The sequence below is a fragment of the Schistocerca serialis genome, chromosome 12 (genome assembly GCF_023864345.2).
Source record: "Schistocerca serialis cubense isolate TAMUIC-IGC-003099 chromosome 12, iqSchSeri2.2, whole genome shotgun sequence".
Taxonomy (NCBI): Eukaryota; Metazoa; Arthropoda; class Insecta; order Orthoptera; family Acrididae; genus Schistocerca; species Schistocerca serialis.
Window position 1 is genome coordinate 83654047 of NC_064649.1, and position 24361 is coordinate 83678407.

At 44.2% G+C, this 24361-nt stretch overlaps 1 protein-coding gene across 1 annotated transcript in view; it reads right to left on the reverse strand.

Annotated features, from left to right (window-relative positions):
• LOC126428082 (tubulin alpha-3 chain-like) overlaps positions 1-24361 on the reverse strand; it is a 231150-nt gene that overhangs the window by 165775 nt on the left and 41014 nt on the right. The window contains exon 2 of the mRNA XM_050089970.1: positions 3403-3625. Coding sequence (XP_049945927.1) covers positions 3403-3625 — 223 coding nt within the window. The remainder of the gene's footprint in view (positions 1-3402; positions 3626-24361) is intronic.

Consider the following 24361-nt stretch of genomic DNA (forward strand, 5'->3'; position numbering starts at 1 on the left):
TGCTTTTCGGAAATCAAGAAATACTGCATATACCTGATTGTGTTGATCCGAAGCTTTCAGTGCGTCATGAGAGATAGGTGCGAGTTGGGTTTCACATGATCGATGTTTTCGAAATCCATTCTGGTTGGCATGGGGATCATTCTGTTCAAGATATCTCGGTTAGTTTGACTTACAATGATGGTATGAACAAACTGGGGAGAAATTTATTCGTCGCCAGGGTAACTATGTGGAGAAATAAATATGTAGACATGAAGAAAAAAGATGTACGAGGGTTGGCAGCACTGGTATGCGCGGCAGGTACTGGCTTTTTCCGTAGCCTCTTCTCTACAGCTCCAGTTGGTGGGAAGCATTAGCAGTGAACGGTTGTGTTGTTACAGTGTAAAGTTGGGAACCCTGCGCAGACGGTCGGTCAATGCGATTTAAGCAACGTGCAGTCATTGAATTCTTGACAGCAGAAGGTGTCAACCCAAAGGAGATTCATCAGAGAATGAAAGCAGTCTATGGTGATTGTGGTGATGTGAGTACTGTGCGTCGTTGGGCGAGCAAGTTTAAAGATGTTGAGGCAGGAACATCTGACCTGCGTGACAAAGTGTTGGACGGGGTGTGGCAGTAAGCACCGAGTTTCACAAGCAAAATGTTGACAGATTGATTAGGGACGATCGTCGTATCACTCAGAGAGAAACTGCACGCACAAACGGCATTTCACAAGAACGTGTGGGTCACATTATTGCTTTGATTGGCTATCGGAAGATCTGTTAATGATTGGTACCCCAGATGCTGACTCCTGAAATGAAAGCGCACAGACTTGAAATTTGCCAGGAACTCCTCTCGCATTACGAGAATGAAGACGCACAGTACTCACATAAACACAATTACCATAAACTGCTTTAATTCTCTGATGAATTTTCTTCGGGGTGACACCTTCTGCTGTCAAGAATTCAATGACTGTACGTTGCTTAAATCGCATTGCCTGACCGTCTGCGCAGGGTTCCATACTTTACACTACAACAACACAACCGTTCAATGCTAAGGCTTCGCTCCAACTGGAGCTGTAGAGAAGAGGCTACGGAACAAGCCAGTACCTGCCGCATACCAATGATGCCAACTGTTGAATAGTTAAGAAGGTGGGGGGGGGGGGGGGGGCATTACTTTTCAGTCAACCCTCGTAAAATATTCAGAAAGTCTGTTTTATTTAAAAACCCTTTTATATTACCTTATGCTTATGGGTATTCTGCGGTAAACAAGTGTTGGAGCATAGTTACATTCCTACAGTTCCATATGTTTAGAAGTTGTCTAGCAAGTTATAAAGAGAGAGAGAATAGCTGAAGTTATTATGTTCCAATACATTTGCCGGCTGTCAAGTAATTAACAAGAGAGGGACTGAAGTTGCTATACTCCCACTTGTTTACAGGTTGTCTAGCAAGTAAACAAGGGATGGCGCACAGCTGAATTTATTGCGTTCCCAGACACTTGATAGCTGTTCAGTAAAGAACAAGAGAGGGACTGGAGGATGAAGTTGCTACCCTTCCACACATTTAGAGCCATCTAGCAAGTAAACAAGGGATGGAGCACAGCTGAATTTATTGCATTCTCAGACACTTGCTAGCTGTTCAGTAATGAACAAGAGAGGGACTGACGATGAAGTTGCTACCCTTACACACGTTTAGAGGCCATCTAGCAAGTAAACAAGGGATGGAGCACAGCTGAACTTATTGCGTTCCCAGACACTTGCTAACTGTTCAGCAATGAACAAGAGAGGGACTGAAGATGAAGTTGCTACCCTTACACACGTTTAGAGGCCATCTAGCAAGTAAACAAGGGATGGAGCACAGCTGAAGTCGTTGCACTCGCACACACTTGCCTGCTGTTTAGTAAGTAAACCTGAGAGGCACTGTAGTTAAGATTACTACACTCCCATGCATTTAGAGGCTGTCTAGCAATTACAAAGGGAAGGACTGCAGCTGAATTTAATGCATCTCAGACCACTGCCTGCTGTTCAGTAAGTAAACAAAAGTGACTGTAATTAAATTTGTTACACTCCCATACCTTCAGAACCTGTCTAGCAAATAAACAGGGATGGTGTAGAAATGAAGTTATTGCATTCCCAGACACTTGGCGGCTGTTCAGTAAATAAACAAGAGAGGAGCCGTTGTTCAGTAAATAAACAAGAGAGGGGCTGTACTGATTTCATTCCAAATAAACAAGAGAGGGACTGTACTGATTTCATTCCAAGACGCTTAGCGGCTTTTCAGTAAATAAACTAAGGATGGAGTTATCACGTTCTCACACGGTCAGAAGCTGTTCAGCAAGCGACCGAGAAGTGAAGATGTGCTTCTCTCCGGGGGACACCACCTTAAAGTAGCACTGCCCGTGAGGGTGTGGAAGCTTGTGTGTTTTCTTGAAGCTGAGGGCTATGTTGCCTGTGGGAAACTATGCTCAGTAAGGTCTTGGCTGATGGACCAGACTAAGTGTGTCCCACAACAACCTGTCATACCACATCCATTCCTTGTCCTTCCCAGCTCCTCAATACCCAACCCAAAGTCTGATGCAATTCATGCCAAGAGGTGGGTGGCACATGGGAAGATGTGTCGCGAATGGAGCCTCAGGGATAATGCGACCTCCCTGAGTAATTACCCTTGCACTGCATGGGGTTTCCGCAATGTGGTCTGATTAGATCCCCAACTCTCATGGGACCAAAATGGACACGAAAGAAAGTAGCAATAGTGAGGGGCAAGTTGAGACCTCAGACACCCAAACACTGGGGCTGAACAGGGGGACAGAGCAAGAAGTGGGAGTAGATTAAGATCAAAGACTTGACTGTGGCTCAGAGGAGGAAACTTCTTAGAGAACAAAAGCTAAAGGAAGAAAAAGAGTGGCTTCCTACACAAAAGTGGAGGGAACTAAAAGGAGCTGCAGACCTTTGTCCCAGGGCGAAGGGGGTGTTCAAACAACTTCTACATCGAGGGCAGACAGTAGGAGAACAAGGGAGGAATCTAAGACTCTCACTTCTCAGGATAAGTGTGTCCAGAAAAAGCCGAGGCAAGAAATAAGGAAACAGACTTATAGCACTGCAGTCTCGGTTTTGAGGATGTCGGTTATCCAGCAAGACTATCCACTGGTCAAGATCACCTCACAGCAGGAGGAGCTCATGCAGATGGATCTCTTTGAGAACACTGTGGGGGGGGGGGGGGGGGGGAACGCTGGTCCAGGATCCATATTCAGGAGTACAGTGGACTGGCTGAAGGAAAAGGTGCCCCTAATATAGCCGTGGGAGAATGCGAAGCTGCTGGTAAAGACAGTGGCTGAGCTTTTCAAGACCGCAAAGATAATAATCTGGGTGCCAAAACTCCTTAAGGATACATCTCCAGAGACTCTGATTGGAGTGTGGAGAGTGTCGCTTACCGACGACGCTGGGCTCGAGGTCGACGAAGACGGCCCTGGGCACATGCTTGCCGGTGCTGGTCTCGCTGAAGAACGTGTTGAAGCTGTCCTCGCCGTAGCCGAGCGTCTTGTCGGACGGCATCTGGCCGTCCGGGTGGATGCCGTGCTCCAGGCAGTACAGCTCCCAGCACGCGTTGCCCATCTGGACGCCCGCCTGCCCGATGTGGATTGAGATGCACTCCCTCTGGAAACACGAAAAGGGGAGAAGGGAGCTGAGCCAACGTCAACAGGTAATTGTGTGCAGCCATACGGGAAAGGTCTGTCACCACCACAGCGCAATACTGTCCACATAGTCCGTTGCTGTCGATGAATACAGTATGCATGTACAGATCGATGTAGGTGGCAGTAGTTATTTGGAGATGAAGAGGTTTGCACAGGATAGAGTAGCATGGAGAGCTGCATCAGACCAGTCTCTGACATAACATATTGTTGTGTACATAGTTCCGCGTAATCAGCGCGTACACACCTTTCCCACTAGAGCGCGCCCCGCTAAGCACAACAGCGCAGGCGCAGCGCTCGTCCGTCCGTCTCCGCTCTACGAGATGGCGCTGCCATAGAGACGGACCAAAATCTGCTTCCGCCGATCCGCGTATTAATATGTAACACAGCCAATGAGATTGCTGCTAACGTAGAACCTTTTCTCCTCGCAGATCACAATTGTGCAGTGATACCTGAACGCACGAGGTATTATAACGAGTGTACAGACCTATGATTAGTCAGTCTGCATTAGTATGCACCAGTCTATAGTCAAGTTTCAGTCTGCGCCTAGTAAGATTATCATATTCCTGTACATAGCCATGAAGATAAATGTATAGACACTTTGTCAAGTATCAGAGATATGTGAGAATAAGATTAATGTACCCAGACCAAAGGAACTTCAGATTGTCAATTGTAAATAGCATCCAGAACCAAGTTAAGTTATTTTTATGCTTGTTATTATTTTAATAAATGTGTGTGAAAATTAATCAAGTTCTGTTTAATGTTGGTCACCGTCAATCTGCTACTCTAAGCGTGCAAGTGGCATTTCTATCGCCTGACCTAACGGCAGAAGATAAACACGTCACAATAAGACCACGAGACATATTGCCAACACTCGCCTGCTTCTCTAGAGCGACAAATCAAATAATCTGCTGGTGTGTGTACCGAAGGTCTTAACAGTACGCAAACCACACATATACAGTGGTGTACAAAACTTAAGGAAGAACGTAACGCTCGCATGATTTGTGTCATCGCCATGAAACTTGGACCACACATAGAAAGAACTGCTACAATATGGAACAGAAGGTAACTGGAAGAAATTAACAACTAACCGAAGAGAAACGCCAATTTTATTTCGGAGACAATAATTATACTTAAGTCAACGCGATATATGGTACTCCTCTGGAGATTATGAAGGCAGGACATGTTTCTTAATAGTGTGTATGAGAGAAAGTACGGGTGTTCAAAAGGTCTCTCCGTAGTGCCGTATGATTGTTAGCCGCGCGTACCGTATGCCGCAGTGAATATACCTAAATGACTCAGTGAAAAACAAGTTATTAATTTGTTGAATATTCATTTTTACTTATAAATTTGAACATTAAATGTTGAAATGGTCCCCCCTGTTGTTGAACACACAATTCAATTCGTCTAATCATATACAGGGTATTACAAAAAGGTACGGCCAAACTTTCAGGAAAAATTCCTCACACACAAAGAAAGGAAATATGTTATGTGGTCATGTGTCCGGAAACGCTTACTTTCCATGTTAGAGCTCATTTTATTACATCTCTTCAAATCACATTAATCATGGAATCGAAACACACAGCAACAGAACATACCAGCGTGACTTCAAACACTTTGTTACAGGAAATGTTAAAATGTCCTCCGTCAGCGAGGATACATGCATCCACCCTCCGTCGCATGGAATCCCTGATGCGCTGATGCAGCCCTGGAGAATGGCGTATTGTATCACAGCCGTCCACAATACGAGCACGAAGAGTCTCTACATTTGGTACCGGGGTTGCGTAGACAAGAGCTTTCAAATGCCACCATAAATTAAAGTCAAAAGGGTTGAGGTCGGGAGAGCGTGGAGGCCATGGAATTGGTCCGCCTCTACCAATCTATTGGTCACCGAATCTGTTGTTGAGAAGTGTACGAATACTTCGACTGAAATGTGCAGGAGCTCCATCGTGCATGAACCACATGTTGTGTCGTACTTGTAAAGGCACACGTTCTAGCAGCACAGGTAGAGTATCCCGTATGAAATCATAATAACGTGCTCCATTGAGCGTAGGTGGAAGAACATGGGGCCCAATCAAGACATCACCAACAATGCCTGCCCAAATGTTCACAGAAAATCTGTGTTGATGACATGATTGCACAATTGCGTGCGGATTCTCGTCAGCCCACACATGTTGATTGTGAAAATTTACAATTTGATCAGGTTGGAATGAAGCCTCATCCGTAAAGAGAACATTTGCACTGAAATGAGGATTGACACATTGTTGGATGAACCATTCGCAGAAGTGTACCCGTGGAGGCCAATCAGCTGCTGATAGTGCCTGCACACACTGTACATGGTACGGAAACAACCGGTTCTCCCGTAGCACTCTCCATACAGTGACGTGGTCAACGTTACCTTGTACAGCAGCAACTTCTCTGACGCTGACATTAGGGTTATCGTCAACTGCACGAAGAATTGCCTCGTCCACTGCAGGTGTCCTCGTCGTTCTAGGTCTTCCCCAGTCGCGAGTCATAGGTTGGAATGTTCCGTGCTCCGTAAGACGCCGATCAATTGCTTCGAATGTCTTCCTGTCGAGACACCATCGCTCTGGAAATCTGTCTCGATACAAACGTACCGCGCCACGGCTATTGCCCCGTGCTAATCCATCAAATCGGCATCTGCCAACTCCGCATTTGTAAACATTGCACTGACTGCAAAACCATGTTCGTGATGAACACTGACCTGTTGATGCTACGTACTGATGTGCTTGATGCTAGTACTGTAGAGCAATGAGTCGCATGTCAACACAAGCACCGAAGTCAACATTACCTTCCTTCAATTGGGCCAACTGGCGGTGAATCGAGGAAGTACAGTATATACTGACGAAACTAAAATGAGCTCTAACATGGAAATTAAGCGTTTCCGGACACATGTCCACATAACATCTTTTCTTTATTTGTGTGTGAGGAATGTTTCCTGAAAGTTTGGCCGTATCTTTTTGTAACACCCTGTATGTATTTACTAAGATGGTATCTGTTCTTTCGGACATGTCCGAAAGAACAGATACCATCTTAGTAAATATAGATATAGTTAAGGCTCACCGGTCACTTGTCCATCTTCTTTTTCTGTGGGAATGCACAAACAGTGCCCGAACTCTTACGGGAATCGGCAACGCGCCGCGAGTAATGAGTATAAAGGGCGGGGGCACTACGAATGTAGTGCGGGACAATAAGTTGAGAATGTGGGTTTCGCGGGAGGCGCAGTCGCGCTATCCTCTGTGTCCTCGGGGGCTCAGATGGATTGAGCGTCTGCCATGTAAGCAGGAGATCCCGGGTTCGAGTCCCGGTCGGGGCACACATTTTCATCTGTCCCCGTTGACGTGTGTCAATGCCTGTAAACAGCTAAGGGTGTTAATTTCATTGTAATTTCGCGTAATCATGTTTCCAAACACAAGCTGTAACATTTCTTCTGTAACAGAAGCAGAGAAAGTCGATATTGGAGTTTTCAATTCATCGATGGATTTTGGACGGTTTTTATAAACTGTTGCTTTCTCTGCACCCCTGAAGAAAAGTGAGGTGGTGCTAGGTCAGGCGATAGTGGAGGCCAAAGTCCATGTGAAATTACGCGATCACCAAAAACATCAGCAAGCAGTGACATTGAAACGCGAGCTGTATGTGCGATTGCACGATCTTGTTGAAAATAACCATTCAGTATTTCACTTAACACAAGTTCTCCTATGAATGGACACAGAATATCACTGCAGTATCGTTGTGCGTTTATTGTTTCGTTGGAAAACACAGGCAGGCGAACAATCATACAGCACGCACGGCTAACAATCATACGGCACTGCGTAGAGACTTTTTGAACCCCCGTAAAAGCTCTACTGTGAAAATGTGCTGTTGCGTTATCTTTCTCGCACTCAGTTTTAACTACCGTAGCAGTGCATTTAAACCATAACACGAATTGTTTTTTTTTTTTTTTTTTTTTTTTTTTTCACAATCCTCGCCAAGGGACTACAAGTCCCACCGCCACACCTTCACCTGCCCATGTTAGGCAAAATTTTTCTGCCTGACTCATGTAGTACTATCACCGTCAGAGGGTGGTACGGGACTACAAGTCCCACCGCCACACCTCCAAAGTGAATTGCAGTGACGCAGTCACTGCCCTGTGGAAATTTACTGCCTCACCAACACAGTTAGACCGCAATAGACCGGTGATGCTGTATTGCAACTTATCACCCCGGACTACAAGTCCATTAAAAAAAAAAAAAAAAAAAAGAATTGTTTTTCATTGTCTTGAAAGGGGGATGTAAGATGAGCATCAACAAAAGCAAAATAAGAATAATGGTATTGCTGTGGGAGTTAGATTAAGAGACGACATAGATGAGTTTTGCTATACGGGCAGTAAAATGAAGACAAAGTAGAGGAGATATAAAGTGGATACTGAAAAGGGCAAGAAAAGCATTTCGGAAGAAGAGAAATTGAATAATACAGAATGTAGATTTAAGTGTTGTGAAGTCTCTTCTGGAAGTATTTGTCTGGAGTGTAGCCATGTATCGAAGTGCAAGAGGTAAAGAAGAGAACAGAAGGTTTTGAAATGAAGAATGTTGAAGATTAGATGGGTAGATTAGTAATGAGGAGGTACTGAAGCGAACTGCGGAGACAAGAAATTTGTGGCACAACTTGACAAAAAGAAGAGATCAAAGACTCATTCTGAGACCTTAAGGGACCAACAATTTGGTATTGAAAGGAAGTGTAACTTGTGTGTGGGTGTGTGTGGGGGGAGGGGGCATGGGTGTGTGGGTGTGTGGGAGTGTGGAGAGGGCGGGGGACTGAAAATCCCAGAGGGAGACCAAGAGATGAATATAGCAAGCGGATTCAGAAGAAAGGTAGCAGTAGTTATTGGGAACTGAAGAGTCTCACACACAATAGAATAGCATGGAGAGTAGCATCAAACCAGTCTTGATACTGAAGACCACAAAAATGTATAATAAAATTGTCTTTATAACTATGGAGAGTAGCATCAAACCAGTCTTGATACTGAAGACCACAACAATATATATTAAAATTATCTTTATAACTATACACAAGAAAAATTTATGTACATACACACGCGCATATATATATATTCACACTTGGTAGTATGAACCAAAACAGGAAAATACACTACTGGCCATTAAAATTGCTACACCACGAAGATGACGTGCTACAGACGCGAAATTTAATCGACAGGAACAAGATGCTGTGATATGCGAATGATTAGCCCTTCAGAGCATTCACACAAGGTTTGCGCCGGTGGCGACACCTAAAAAGCGCTGACATGAGGAATGTTTCCAACCGATTTCTCATACACAAACAGCAGTTGACCGGTGATGCCTCGTGTAAGGAGAAGAAATGCGTACCATCACGTTTCTGACTTTGATAAAGGTCGGATTGTAGCCTATCGCGATTGCGGTTTATCGTATCGCGACATTGCTGCTCACGTTGGTAGATATCCAATGACTCTTAGCAGAAAATGGAATCGGTGGGTTCAGGAGGGTAATAAGGAACGCCGTGCTGGATCCCAACGGCCTCGTATCACTAGCAGTCGATATGACAGGCATCGTGCAGCCACGTCTCGATCCCTGAGTCAACAGATGGGGACGTTTGCAAAACAACCATCTGCACGAACAGTTCGACGACGTTTGCAGCAGCATGGACTATCAGCTCGGAAGCCGTGGATGCGGTTACCCTTGACGCTGCATCAGAGACAGGAGCGCCTGCGATGGTGTACTCAACGACGAACCTGGGTGCACGAATGGCAAGACGTCATTTTTTCGGATGAATCCAGATTCTGTTTACAGCACCTTGATGGTGGCATCCGTGTTTGGCGACATCGCGGTGAACGTACATTGGAAGCGTGTATTCGTCATCGCCATACTGGCGTATCACCTGGCGCCATGGTATGGGGTGCCATTGGTTACACGTCTCGGTCACCTCTCGTTCGCATTGACGGCACTCTGAACAGTGGACGTTACATTTCAGATGTGTTACGACCCGTGGCTTTACCCTTCATTCGATCCCTGCAAAACCCTACATTTCAGGAGGATAATGCACGACCGCATGTTGCAGGTCGTGTACGGGCCTTTCCGGATACAGAAAATGTTCGACTGCTGCCCTGGCCAGCACATTCTCCAGATCTCTCACGAATTGGAAACGTCTGGTCAATGGTCGCCGAGCAACTGGCTCGTCAAAATACGCCAGTCACTACTGTTGATGAACTGAGGAATCGTGTTGAAGCTGCATGGGCAGCTGTGCCTGTACACGCCATCCAAGCTCTGTTTGACTCAGTGCCCAGGCGTATGAAGGCCGTCATTACAGCCTGAGGTGATTGTTCTGGGCACTGATTTCTCAGGATCCATGCACCGAAATTGCGTGAAAATGTAATCAGATGTCAGTTCTAGTATGATATATATGAAATATAATATATAGTATAATATATATGAAACAGGATGCTGATTTGTTTTCTTCCACACTTTCGGTTTGTACAGAAAACAGGAAACTAGTATTTATGGGTTATCGGCTTCTGCTGTGGAATCTGAATCGTCCGAAACTTTGTAATCCTACCCGTATGCAGATTAAAACTAGGCGAAGTACTGACATTGAAACCACTATCCTCACACAACCGAACAGCCGGAGAGGTCTCACTTATATCCGTCTATTTTAAGCAGATTCAACTCTCAAAGTTCCGTTTGCAATAAGCAAGGCTCAGGATCAGAGAGAGCGGTAAGAGATACGGAAAGGAGGAATTGGACATACCGGGTGTAGAAGTATAAAACAGGAATTTGGTTGCAATAATTAAGTCTGTTGTTTGAAACTGATAAACGATATCTAGAATGAAATATTCACTCTACAGCGGAGTGTGCGCTGATATGAAACTTCCTGGCAGATTAAAACTGTGTGCCGGACCAAGACTCGAACTCGGGACTTTCCAAAGTGATTTGGTGTTGCAGTGGATGTCGATGGTATGCCTGGATTCACCCATGATTTCATTCTAGAAACATCCCCCAGGCTGTGGCTAAGCCATGTGTCCACAATATCCTTTCTTCCAAGAGTGCTAGTTCTGCAAGGTTCGCAGGAGAGATTCTGTAAAGTTTGGAAGGTAGGAGACGAGGTACTGGCAGAAATAAAGCCGTGAGGACGGGGCGTGAGTCGTGCTTGGGTAGTTCAGTTGGTAGAGCACTTTCCCGCGAAAGGGTAAGGTCCCGAGTTCGAGTCTCGGTCCGGCACATAGTTTTAATCTGCCATGAAGTTGGATAAACGATATTTTATTCAAAATAATCTCCATTGCTGTTTATACATTTCTACCATCTCTCCTGCAGGCTATGAATGCGCGCCAAAAAAACAGTTTTTCTCTTGAAGCGAACCAGTCAGCAAACCATTTTCATACGAGCTGAAGGGTTGTTCAGAGAGAGAGTGTCCCAGTGACGCAAACAGATGGTAATCGGATGGAGCCACGTCTGGAGAATAAGACACTTGCCCTAGTATTCCCCATGTGAAAGCCTCGACCGTTTCCCTGACCCGTTTTGCTGTGTGTGATCGGGTGTTATCATGGAGCAATACGATTTTGTGTTGCCTTTTTTCATATTCCGGTATTTTTACACAGAATGCTCTATTTAAACCGATCATCTGCTGTTGGTAGCGACCAGTGTTAACGGTTTCACCAGGTGTTAGCACCTCAATAGGTGACACCCTTCTGATCCCACCAGACAAAGAGCATTGTCTTCTTTCCAAAACGATTTGGTCTTGCAGTGGATGCCGATGGTTTGCCTGGATTCACTCACGATTTACGACGCTTAGGATTCTCAAAATACATGCATTTCTCATCACCTGTCACTATTCGGTGGAGAAACGACCTATTTTTTGTATCTGGCAGGCAGCATTAAACAAGTGGTCTTTCGATTTGCTTGCGGTATTTCATTCAGTTCACGCGGAACCCATTTTCCCACTGTCTGCACATTTCTCATAGCTTCCAACCGAACAGAAACGGCTTTCTGCGTCACATTGAATTATTCCGCAAGTTCCTGTTGAGTTTGAGTATCATCTTCATCCAACCTGGCAAAATATCTGACACGTACACAGCAACATAATCTCACCCCTCCCACCCGCCTCCCCCTCCACCTTCCCCCTCCTCCCCAGCGCGCACACACACACACACACACACACACACACACACACACACACACACACACATTAGAACCTTTGACTATAGAGTGCGAAATACACTCCTGGAAATTGAAATAAGAACACCGTGAATTCATTGCCCCAGGAAGGGGAAACTTTATTGACACATTCCTAGGGTCAGATACATCACATGATCACACTGACAGAACCACAGGCACATAGACACAGGCAACAGAGCGTGCACAATGTCGGCACTAGTACAGTGTATATCCACCTTTCGCAGCAATGCAGGCTGCTATTCTCCCATGGAGACGATCGTAGAGATGCTGGATGTAGTCCTGTGGAACGGCTTGCCATGCCATTTCCACCTGGCGCCTCAGTTGGACCAGCGTTCGTGCTGGACGTGCAGACCGCGTGAGACGACGCTTCATCCAGTCCCAAACATGCTCAATGGGGGACAGATCCGGAGATCTTGCTGGCCAGGGTAGTTGACTTACACCTTCTAGAGCACGTTGGGTGGCACGGGATACATGCGGACGTGCATTGTCCTGTTGGAACAGCAAGTTCTCTTGCCGGTCTAGGAATGGTAGAACGGTGGGTTCGATGACGGTTTGGATGTACCGTGCACTATTCAGTGTCCCCTCGACGATCACCAGTGGTGTACGGCCAGTGTAGGAGATCGCTCCCCACACCATGATGCCGGGTGTTGGCCCTGTGTGCCTCGGTCGTATGCAGTCCTGATTGTGGCGCTCACCTGCACGGCGCCAAACACGCATACGACCATCATTGGGACCAAGACAGAAGCGACTCTCATCGCTGAAGACGACACGTCTCCATTCGTCCCTCCATTCACGCTTGTCGCGACACCACTGGAGGCGGGCTGCACGATGTTGGGGCGTGATCGGAAGACGGCCTAACGGTGTGCGGGACCGTAGCCCAGCTTCATGGAAACTGTTGCGAATGGTCCTCGCCGATACCCCAGGAGCAACAGTGTCCCTAATTTGCTGGGAAGTGGCGGTGCGGTCCCCTACGGCACTGCGTAGGATCCTACGGTCTTGGCGTGCATCCGTGCGTCGCTGCGGTCCGGTCCCAGGTCGACGGGCACGTGCACCTTCCGCCGACCACTGGCGACAACATCGATGTACTGTGGAGACCTCACGCCCCACGTGTTGAGCAATTCGGCGGTACGTCCACCCGGCCTCCCGCATGCCCACTATACGGCCTCGCTCAAAGTCCGTCAACTGCACATACGGTTCACGTCCACGCTGTCGCGGCATGCTACCAGTGTTAAAGACTGCGATGGAGCTCCGTATGCCACGGCAAACTGGCTGACACTGACGGCGGCGCTGCACAATTGCTGCGCAGCTAGCGCCATTCGACGGCCAACACCGCGGTTCCTGGTGTGTCCGCTGTGCCGTGCGTGTGATCATTGCTTGTACAGCCCTCTCGCAGTGTCCGGAGCAAGTATGGTGGGTCTGACACACCGGTGTCAATGTGTTCTTTTTTCCATTTCCAGGAGTGTATATCCCACAGTTGGTAGCACTTCATGACATAAACAAGTTAATGTGGTGGAAGACAACACTGTGTGCAGTTCGTGTCCTGTGCTGAAAATGGCTTTCAGTGCCATGGGCAAAACAATAGTTGCACCAGCGATGAAGCAAGAGCGTATCTAGAACAATGTGTACACTCACAATAAGTAGTAAAACATACGCTGAAGCACCAAAGGAACTGGTATAGGCATGCGTATTCAAATACAGAGGTATTTAAACAGGCAGAATACAGCGCTACATAAGACAAGTGTCTTCGCGCAGTTGTTAGATCGGTTACTGCTGCTACAATGGCAGGTTATCAAGATTTACGAGCCGGCCGCTGTAACCGAGCGGTTCTACGCCCTTCAGTCCGGAACCACGTTGCTGCTACCGCCGCAGGTTCGAATCCTGCCTCGGGCATGGATGTGTGTGATGTCCTTAGGTTAGTTAGGTTTAAGTAGTTCTAAGTCTAGGGGACCATTGACCTCAGATGTTAAGAGCATTTGAACGTGAGTTTGAACGTGGTGTTATAGTCGGCCTCAAGCGATGGGGCACAGCATCTCCAAGCTAGCGATGAAATTGGGATTATCCCATACGACCATTTCACTATATCAGGAGTCCGGTAAAACATCAAATCTCTGACATCGCTGCGGCCGGAAAAAAATTCTGCGGAACGGGATCAAAGACGACTGAAGAGAATCCTTCAACGTGATAAAAGTGCACGCCTTCCGAAAATTGGTGTAGATTTCACTGCTGGGCCAACAACAAGTGCCAGCCTGCGAACCATTCAACGAAACAATATCGATATGGGCTTTCGGAGCCGAAGGCCCACTCGTGTACCCTTGATGACTGCACGACGCAAAGCTTTACGCCTCGCCTGGGCCCGTCAACACCGATATTGGACTGTTGATGACTGGAAACATATTGCCTGGTCGGACGAGTCTCGTTTCAAATTCCATCGAGCGGATGGACGCGTACAGGTATGGACACAATATCATGAATCAATGGATCCTGTATTTCACCTGGGGATCGTTAAAGCCGGTGGAGGCTCTGTAATGGTGTGGAGCATGTGTAGTTGGAGTGATATGGGAGCCCTGATACGTCTAGTTACGACTGCGACAGGTGACACGTACGTAGGCATCATTGTGTCCATTGCGCATTCCGACGGACTTGGGGAATACCAGTTGGTCAATGCGACATCTCACACGTCCAAAATAGCTACTGAGGGGCTCCAGGAAGACTCTTCTGAGTTTAAACACTTCCCCTGGCCTCCAAACTCCCCAGACGTGAACATTATTGAGTATATCTGGGATGCCGTGTAACATGCTGTTCAGAAGAGATTTTCACCCCCTCATACTCTTACCGATTTATGGACAGTCCTGCAGGATTAATAGTGGCAGTTCCGTACAGAACTACTTCAGAGAGTAGTGGAGTTCATGCCACGTCGTGTTGCGGTACTTCTGCGTGCTCGCGGGGGCGCAACACGATTTTAGGAGGCGTACCAGTTTCTTTGGCGCTTCAGTATACACTACTGGCCATTAAAATTGCTATACCAAGAACAAATGCAGATGATAAACAGGTATTCATTGGACAAATATATACGTGGTGTAAAAAAGATCTGAAGATGCTCATTACAGACTGAAACCGGCCATCGTCTAAAGAATTCATTTGTGATCAGAGACTGGAATAAAAAAGCATTTTAAATATATTATACTAGAACTGACATGTGATTACATTTTCACGCAATTTGGGTGCTTACATCCTGAGAAATCAGTACCCAGAACAACCACCTCTGGCCGTAATAACAGCCTTGATACGCCTGGGCATTGAGTCAAACAGAGCTTGGATGGTGTGTACAGGTACAGCTGCCCATGCAGCTTCAGCATGATACCAGAGTTCATCAAGAGTAGTGACTGGCGTATTGTGACGAGGCAGTTGCTCGACCACCATTGACCAGACGTTTTCAGTTGGTGAGAGATCTGGAGAATGTGCTCGCCAGGCCAGCAGTCGAACATTTTCTGTATGCAGAAAGGCCTGCACAGGACCTGCAACATGCGGTCGTACATTATCCTTCTGAAACGTAGGGTTTCGCAGGGATCGAATGAAGGGTAGAGCCACGGGTCGTAACACATGTGGAATGTAACGTCCACTGTTCAAAGCGTCGTCAATGCGAACAAGAGGTGACGTGTAACCAATGGCACCCCATACCATCACATCGGGTGATACGCCAGTATGGCGATGACGAATACACGCTTCCAATGTGCGTTCACCGCGAGTCGCCAAACACGGATTCGACCATCATGATGCTGTAAACAGAACCGGGATTCATCCAAAAAATGTCGTTTTGCCATTCCTGCGCCCAGGTTCGTCGTTGAGTAGACCATCGCAGGCGCTCCTGTCTCTGATGCAGCGTCAAGGGTAACCGCAGCCATGGTCTCCGAGCTGATAGTCCATGCTGTTCGTGCAGATGGTTGATGTCTTGCAAACGTCCCGATCTGTTGACTCAGGGATCGAGACATGGCTGCACGATCCGTTACAGCCATGCGGATAAGATGCCTGTCATCTCGACTGCTAGTGATACGAGGCCGTTGAGATCCAGCACGGCGTTCCGTATTACCCTCCTGAACCCACCGATTCCATTTTCTGCTAAGAGTCATTGGATCTCTACCAACGCGAGCAGCAATGTCGCGATACGATAAACCGCAGTCGCGATAGGCTACAATCCGACCTTCATCAAACTCGGAAACGTGATGGTACGCATTTCTGCTCCTTACACGAGGCATCACAACAATGTTTCACCAGGCAACGCCGGTCAACTGCTGTTTGTGTATGACAAATCAGTCGGAAACTTTCCTCATGTCAGCACGTTGTACGTGTCGCCACCGGCGCCAACATTGTGTGAATGCTCTGAAAAGCTAATCATTTGCATATCACAGCATCTTCTTCCTGTCGGATAAATTTCGCGTCTGTAGCACGTCATCTTCGTGGTGTAGCAATTTTAATGTGTATATTGAGCACAGACTGCCTAGGTCATAGCTATTTGCAACATACATGTACAATAGCAAAATGTGTAAGCTTGAAGTGAAAATGTACTCGTATTTCAGGCCACTGATGATGCCGCAAGATATTGAAATGAAACGCATTTGATAAAAGGAATACTGCCTTTATTCAGTTGCAAACAAACGGTTCTAACCGAAATATCACTAATAGTATGTTAACAGCAAGTGAGGATTAGCAGAACAACAATATTAATAAAGTGAGTTGTTTTTACGGCTGTGGCCCTCTTTGGACTGGTCTTCCATTGTCTGGAGACGACGACTGGCCGGTCGAAACTCTTCAAGGCACTGCGAAATAGTCTTGTGACTACGTCGTAAAGAAATAGAACGTAATCAGTCAATCACCTAATTTCCAAGACAGCATGTAATTTTTTTTCCAAATTCTCTTTGCACTTGCAACTACCGTTCTAGTTGTGACCTCCTTTAGTTTTAGATTATGTCTTGAAAGTATTGATTGCACATGATTTTCCTTTCCACCCGAATGAGTTTGCCTCTCTTAAAACTGATCACAGTGTACCTTAAATCATAAACACGATTTCCATGTACAGTTTGGAAGACACGTTGATCACGTTTCGTTTACACATTTTATTACTATTGTGAACTTTTAAAGCAGGTTGAAACGTAACAGCCTAATTGAAACCCATTTAAACACGTAAATTGAAACATAATCTATGGCATAGCGGTATATGGAAATATGTACTTGTGGTAAAGTTACGAAGAAAATAATTATGGAATCTTAATTACTCTGATGTGTAGAAGCTCTGTAAATGAAGGAAATATTTTCCATGAAGTAAACCTCTAGTGATTAATAAAAAGTTAAATGCATTATTGTAATTACATATTCGAGAAGTTGTTCTCGAATAAAATAACAGAATGTACTACTACCGTAGTGTACTAGCTGTTCTGGAGTAAACATACGTTTATACATGTATTTTCAGTTTTTATATGTCAATTTTAATTGTTAATTAATCAAAAAATGATTCTAAACAATGTCGAGGATTGTTCGGGATTGTTAAGAAAGTATAAACAGTGACAGCCATGTTGACAAAGGGGTCTGTACTTTGAGTGTATCTGCACAGAAAGCATGAAGCTTGTTCACCATGATTTATTTCATTATTGTTAAGTTTGTTACAACTTATTTCAGATTTGTCAAGATGCTTTTATTTACTTTGAGACTGTAATAAATATTCGGCTGAAACATTGTACTGGATTAATTATTTAAATAACTTTATAATTGAAAGGAAATCAGCCCTCGGTCACTACTGGCAGTACTTTTATGTCTTTCCGTACTTATACTCTATCATACATTTTAGTCATAATTCTGTGACCATGTTATAGAATATAGACCATTCTTTGTTTTAAATTCTGGGAAGACACTCCTAGCAGTGTCGAAACCAGGTTAATTTGTTAAAAACAGTGACCCAGGGCTGATTTTCTTTCAATTGTAACTATTCACGGACTCTGAACGTGCAGCCATGTACAAGATTTTCAAATAACTTTATAGTTATTTTTTTACAGTCGCTGTATTCCAAGACTTCTGCTGCGACAGATTGCCAGCAACGATGAGTAAATTAACGCATAGTAACGTTGTAAGGTATGCCTCGTCATACTTTTAAGCGCATGTTTTCCACAAATATCTCAGTAATACATTCCATGAAGGCCTGTTCTATTATTTTAATATGTAGAAAATCCATCAGTTGTGTCTTTTTCCCATATTTTGCTGGAGATGTGAAGATGATCATCGCTGACCGAAACGCCCTCACAATTTTGTGTTCATGGATGGAAACAAAATAAATATATGGTACACTTTCTGGTCCACTGTTCTGTTCGCAACTATGTCGCAGCTTGTGAAAGTTTTATACGCTTTGATGAGAAGTGGGGTCATTGTCCGCTGCCCACCGCCGTTGAGAGAAGTCGCCTGGTTTCTGGCTTGCATATATGAAACTGTTTGTCACGCACCATATCAGTTTACTGTTTTACACAGGGCTGTGTTGTTGGCGTTTGCTTTATTTTTGGGGGTGGTTGCCCTGAGCGGCTCGCTGTAGTCCACAATTTACACGCCATAGCAGCTTTGCAACATCCAACAGTGATTGCCTGTACGAGCTGCACTCTAGTATGCTCAGCGGGGTAGCAAGCTTTTTCACGTTACTGGTGACATAAATGCGTCTGAGCACACAGGTACGAATAAAACACGCCTTCAGGCCCGCGTAAAGAATTATTATTTCATTCGTGGAGGTATGTTCCGTCTATGCATGTAAATGAAAGGCAGCTATGTTTATTGCCATAAGCGTTTCGCTTCTTTTATTTGTGAAGAATCGTCAGTGGCCTTTAATATACGTCTCTTTTTATACAATATAATAAATGTGTTATGTAGTACTTACAATATGTTTGTAGCCTATCCCCGATGTTATTCAGTCTGTATATTGAGCAAGCAGGAAAGGAAACAAAAGAAAAATTCGGAGTAGGAATTAAAATCCATAGAGAAGAAATAAAAAATTTGAGGTTCGCCGATGACATTGTAATTCTGTCAGAGACAGCAAAGGACTTGGAAGAGCAGTTGAACGGAAAGGACAGTGTCTTCAAAGGAGGATATAAGATGAACATTAACAAAAGCAAAACGAGGATAATGGAATGTAGTCGAATAAAGTCGGGTGATGCTGAGGGAATTAGATTAGGAAATGAGACACTTAAAGTAGTAAAGGAGTTTTGCTATTTGGGGAGCAAAATAACTGATGAAGGTCGAAGTAGAGAGGATATAAAATGTAGACTGGCAATGGCAAGGAAAGCATTTCTGAAGAAGAGAAATTTGTTAACATCGAGTATACAGTTGTCAGGAAGTCGTTTCTGAAAGTATTTGTATGGAGTGTAACCATGTATGGAAGTGAAACGTGGACGATAAATAGTTTAGACAAGAAGTGGATAGAAGCTTTCGAAATGTGGTGGTACAGAAGAATGTTGAAGAGTAGATGGGTAGATCACATAACTAACGAGGAGTATTGAATAGAATTGGAGAGAAGAGAAAATTGTGGCACAACTTGACTAGAAGAAGGGATAGGTTGGTAGGGCATATTCTGAGCCTTCAACGGATCACCAAATTAGTATTGGAGGGCAGCGGGGATGGTAAAAATCGTAGAGGAAGACCAAGAGATGAATACACTAAGTAGATTCAGAAGGATGTAGGTTGCAGTAGATACTGGGAGATGAAGAAGCTTGCACAGGATAGAGTACCATGGAGAGCTGCATCAAACCAATCTCAGGACTGAAGACCACAACAACAACACAATATGTTACAGTATGCTTCCCAAATAGAAGAAAGGAAGCGCGTATGGGAATAAACAAAACTGCATTTCACTGAGTTGCATAGACGGAGTATATGGAAGGCATATCAAAACCTATTAACTCATTTCCATACGCTGATCAGTCATGTTTTGAAGTCAGTTTTCACTCGCTTCTCCGTCTGTTACGAAAAAGTTCTTAAATTGCTCTAACTTTTTTTTTATATCAATTTAAAAACGACAGACGCTGTGGAGATTTACAAATGCATTTTGGCTGATCTTTACATGCAAGAATATTCAGTTAAAACACACACACACACACACACACACACACACACATACACACACACACACACACACACACACACACACACACACACACACACACACACACACACACACACGCAACTTTTGTATTTGTTGTTTGGTCCTGGAGATGCGTGCGACGTTCACGAAATTGACCACAAATGTCAATTTTCATCTAATTTTTTTATTTATTATTAGAAATCATGGACAATAACTTCCTAAAGTTTCAATGATGAAATCGCACGCTAAGTGCCTGAAAAATAGTTAAATTTTTCACGCGACTTTCCTGCGACGCCCATTTTTTCGAGCAACACTTCAATATTTACAGTATCAGACGGATAACAATCCCTACATTCACAAGATTTCCAGATTGTGACCTGTAAGTTGTCAAGCCCACTTACAGGTTTCTGGCCCGATCCTTAATTCTAAACGTGTTCATGGCAAAACCCATAATCCAGAAGAGTCTCTGAAGGCACCCGTTTGGAAATGGTGCCATAAAACCGCATTTTCATCTCCTATAGTTGTCAGAATTGCAACTGGTTTAATGATGGGAACGTAGGGAGGATGAAGGTATTAGAGAGAATGGGCTTTAAGATAGGAAATTTTACTCAAGACATCCTGAGAAAAATAGATTTACAGATCATATCTGCAGCTGAAAAGTCAGTTGATGTCCTGGTAAAGAAAGAACGGGGAAAACAAGAAGCCAGAAGAGGTGCCTTGAAGGGGTAGAGGACCCTGAATACAAATCTGGGGCGTCCTGAACGAGTGCCATAAGAGAAAAACTTTAGGTTGAACTTCAAATTGCATTTCCTGAAATTTATGTTTTTTTTAAGTTTATGTCCCTTTTTCTCAGAATCTGTGAAAAGTAGAATTATGAAATGTTGTACACTAATTTCTGTAAACCCAACAAACGTTGTCTCGAGAGTAAATTTTGAAATTCTGAGTGTAAACTGAGAATTTTGCGTGAATTTTGTGTTATACTTACTGAATTACAATTAAAAATCATTAAAATTCTCCTGTTTGGTATATTCAGAAAGAGAGAGAATAGATTGAATACAGACAAATGTTATAGAAATATTTTTAGCAGTTTCTGATAAAAACATACAAATATTATTTTTTGAAAATAAAATTTTTAAATTCCATAAATAGTTTAAAAATATATAATCCAAGGAACTTAACAGTAAAGGCGTTAATTTCATGTAAGTCATGGTACAAAATTTAATTTCCGATTCTTCAAAATTGTGCATCTGGTGCATCTTTTAAATAACGTGTGTTTTCCATGTACGTTTCCCCATAACCATTGCACCATCTATCCATACTCAATAGGCCAATGCAACCAGTATAGAGTACTGTTCAAGTGTTTGGAGGCATTACCAGGTAGGTAAAACATCAGACATCGAATAAATTCAGATAAACACAGGTCGGTATAGATAATGGTGGCTGTATAAGCCGACATTCATTTCCGGCGATGTGATACAGCCATATTATCCGTCATAAGCTGCACATTTAAGGAGATGGGACCTGGATAAACTGATAGAACCAGAGGTTGTACAGAGTTTCAGGGAGAGCATAAGGAAACAATTGACAGGAATAGGGGAAAGAAATACAGTAGAAGAAGAATGGGTAGCTTTGAGAGATGAACTACTGAAGGTAGCAGAAGATCAAGTAGGTAAAAAGACGAGGATTAGTAGATATCCTTGGGTAACAGAAGAAATATGGAATTTAAATGATGAAAGGAGAAAATATAAAAATGCAGTAAATGAAGCAGGCAAAAAGGAATACAAACATCTCAAAAATGAGATCGACAGGAAGTGCAAAATGGCTAAGCAGGGATGGCTAGAGGACAAATGTATGGATGTAGAGGCTTATCTCACTAGGGGTAAGATAGATACTGCCTACAGGAAAATTAAAGAGACCTTTGGAGAAAAGAAGAACCACTTGTATGAATATCAAGACCCCATATGGAAACCCAGTTCTAAGCAAAGAAGGGAAAGCAGAAAGGTGGAAGGAGTATATAGAGGGTCTATACAAGGGTGATGTACTTCAGGACAATATTATGGAAATGGAAGAGTATGTAGATGAAGATGAAATGGGAGATACAATACTTCGTGAAGAGTTTGACAGAGCACTGAAAGACCTGAGTCGAAACAAGGCCCCAGGAGTAGACAACATTCCATTAGAACTATTGACGGCCTTGGGAGAACCAGTCCTGACAAAACTCTACCACGTGGTGATCAAGAAGTATGCGACAGGCGAAATGCCATCAGACTTCAAGAAGAATATAATAATTCCAATCTCAAAGAAAGCAGGTGCTGACAGATGTGAAAATTACCGAACTATCAGTTTAAAAAGTCACGCATGCAAAATACTAACGCGAATTCTTTACAGACGAATGGAAAAACTGATAGAAGCCGACCTCGGGGAGGATCAGTTTGGATTCCGTAGAAATGTTGGAACACGTGAGGCAATACTGACCCTATGGCTTGTCTTTGAAGCTAGAATAAGGAAAGGCAAACCTACGTTTCTAGCATTTGTAGACTTAGAGAAAGCTTTTGACAATGTTGATTGGAATACTCTCTTTCAAATTCTAAAGGTGGCAGGGGTAAAATACAGGGAGCGAAGGGCTATTTACGACTTGTACAGAAACCAAATGGCAGTTATAAGAGTCGAAGGACATGAAAGGGAAGCAGTGGTTGGGAAGGGAGTGAGACAGGATTGTAGCCTCTCACAAATGTTATTCAATCTGTATAATGAGCAAGCAGTGAAGGAAACAAAAGAAAAATTCGGAGTAGGTATTCAAATCCATGGAGAAGAAATAAAAACTTTGAGGTTCGCCGATGATATTGTAATTCTGTCAGAGACAGCAAAGGGCTTAGAAGAGCAGATGAACGGAATGGATAGTGTCGTGAAAGGAGGATATAAGATGAACATCGACAAAAGCAAAACGAAGATAATGGAATGTAGTCGAATTAAGTCGGGTGATGCTGAGGGAATTAGATTAGGACATGAGACACTTACAGTAGTAAAGGAGTTTTGCTATTTGGGGAGCAAAATAACTGTTGATGGTCGAAGTAGAGAGGATATAAAATGTAGACTGGCAATGGCAAGAGAAGTGTTTCTGAAGAAGAGAAATTTGTTAACATCGAGTTGGGTGGTTGGTTGTTTCGGGGAAGGAGACCAGACGGCGAGGTCATCGGTCTCATCGGATTAGGGAAGGACGGGGAAGGAAGTCGGCCGTGCCCTTTGAAAGGAACCATCCCGGCATTTGCCTGGAGCGATTTAGGGAAATCACGGAAAACCTAAATCAGGATGGCCGGACGCGGGATTGAACCGTCGTCCTCCAGAATGCGAGTAACATCGAGTATAGATTTAGACGTCAGGAAGTCGTTTCTGAAAGTATTTGTATGGATTGTAGCCATGTATGGAAGTCAAACGTGGACGATAACTAGTTTGGACAAGAAGAGAATAGAAGCTTTCGAATGTGGTGCTACAGAAGAATGTTGAATATTAGATGGATAGATAACATAACTAATGAGGAAGTATTGAATAGAATTGGGGAGAAGAGAAGTTTGTGGCACAACTTGACTAGAAGAAGGGATCGGTTGGTAGGACATGTTCTGAGGCATCAAGGGATCACCAATTTAGTATTGGAGGGCAGCGTGGAGTGTAAAAATCGTAGAGGGAGACCAAGAGACGAATACACTAAGCAAATTCAGAAGGATGTAGGTTGCAGTAGGTACTGGGAGATGAAGAAGCTTGCACAGGATAGAGTAGCATGGAGAGCTGCATCAAACCAGTCTCAGGACTGAAGACCACCACAACAACAACAACAAGCTGCACATACACACATTTTCTGTATTTGATCACTTTTTAAGAGAATAAGCAGGCTGCAAACACGTATTTATTGTCTGTGACGACTAACATCTTCCCAATACCTTCTCCGTTTCCAAAGAGGATATCTGCAAAGTGTGAATATGTGAGTCTGTGTGTCTAAATATGCTGGCCTGGGAATGAGAGCCCTTTCTTGTGTCTGGGCTGTGTAGTACCGACATCGATAGCTTTCTCCAGAGGGGTTTAGCCAAAGGGCTTATTTTTTTAGTCTATGTATTACACTGGTTACTTTCCAGTAACATTGGCAATGGGAGCCACCTCCCCCCCCCCCCCCCCCCTCTGCCTTAACATAAGAAACTAATCGTCGCAGTAATCTTTTCCAGCGGCTGACTAGTTTCACTCTTTGCGAATCAGAATTGTTCCAGCCCATTTTCCACCGAGCTTTAGGATATGTACATCACCGAACACCTCAAAAAAAAAAAAAAAAAAAGGTCTGATCGCAGTCAGCCACCTCCAATCACCTTTTAGAAGGAACAGTGGGGATCCTGATGTCACCCTG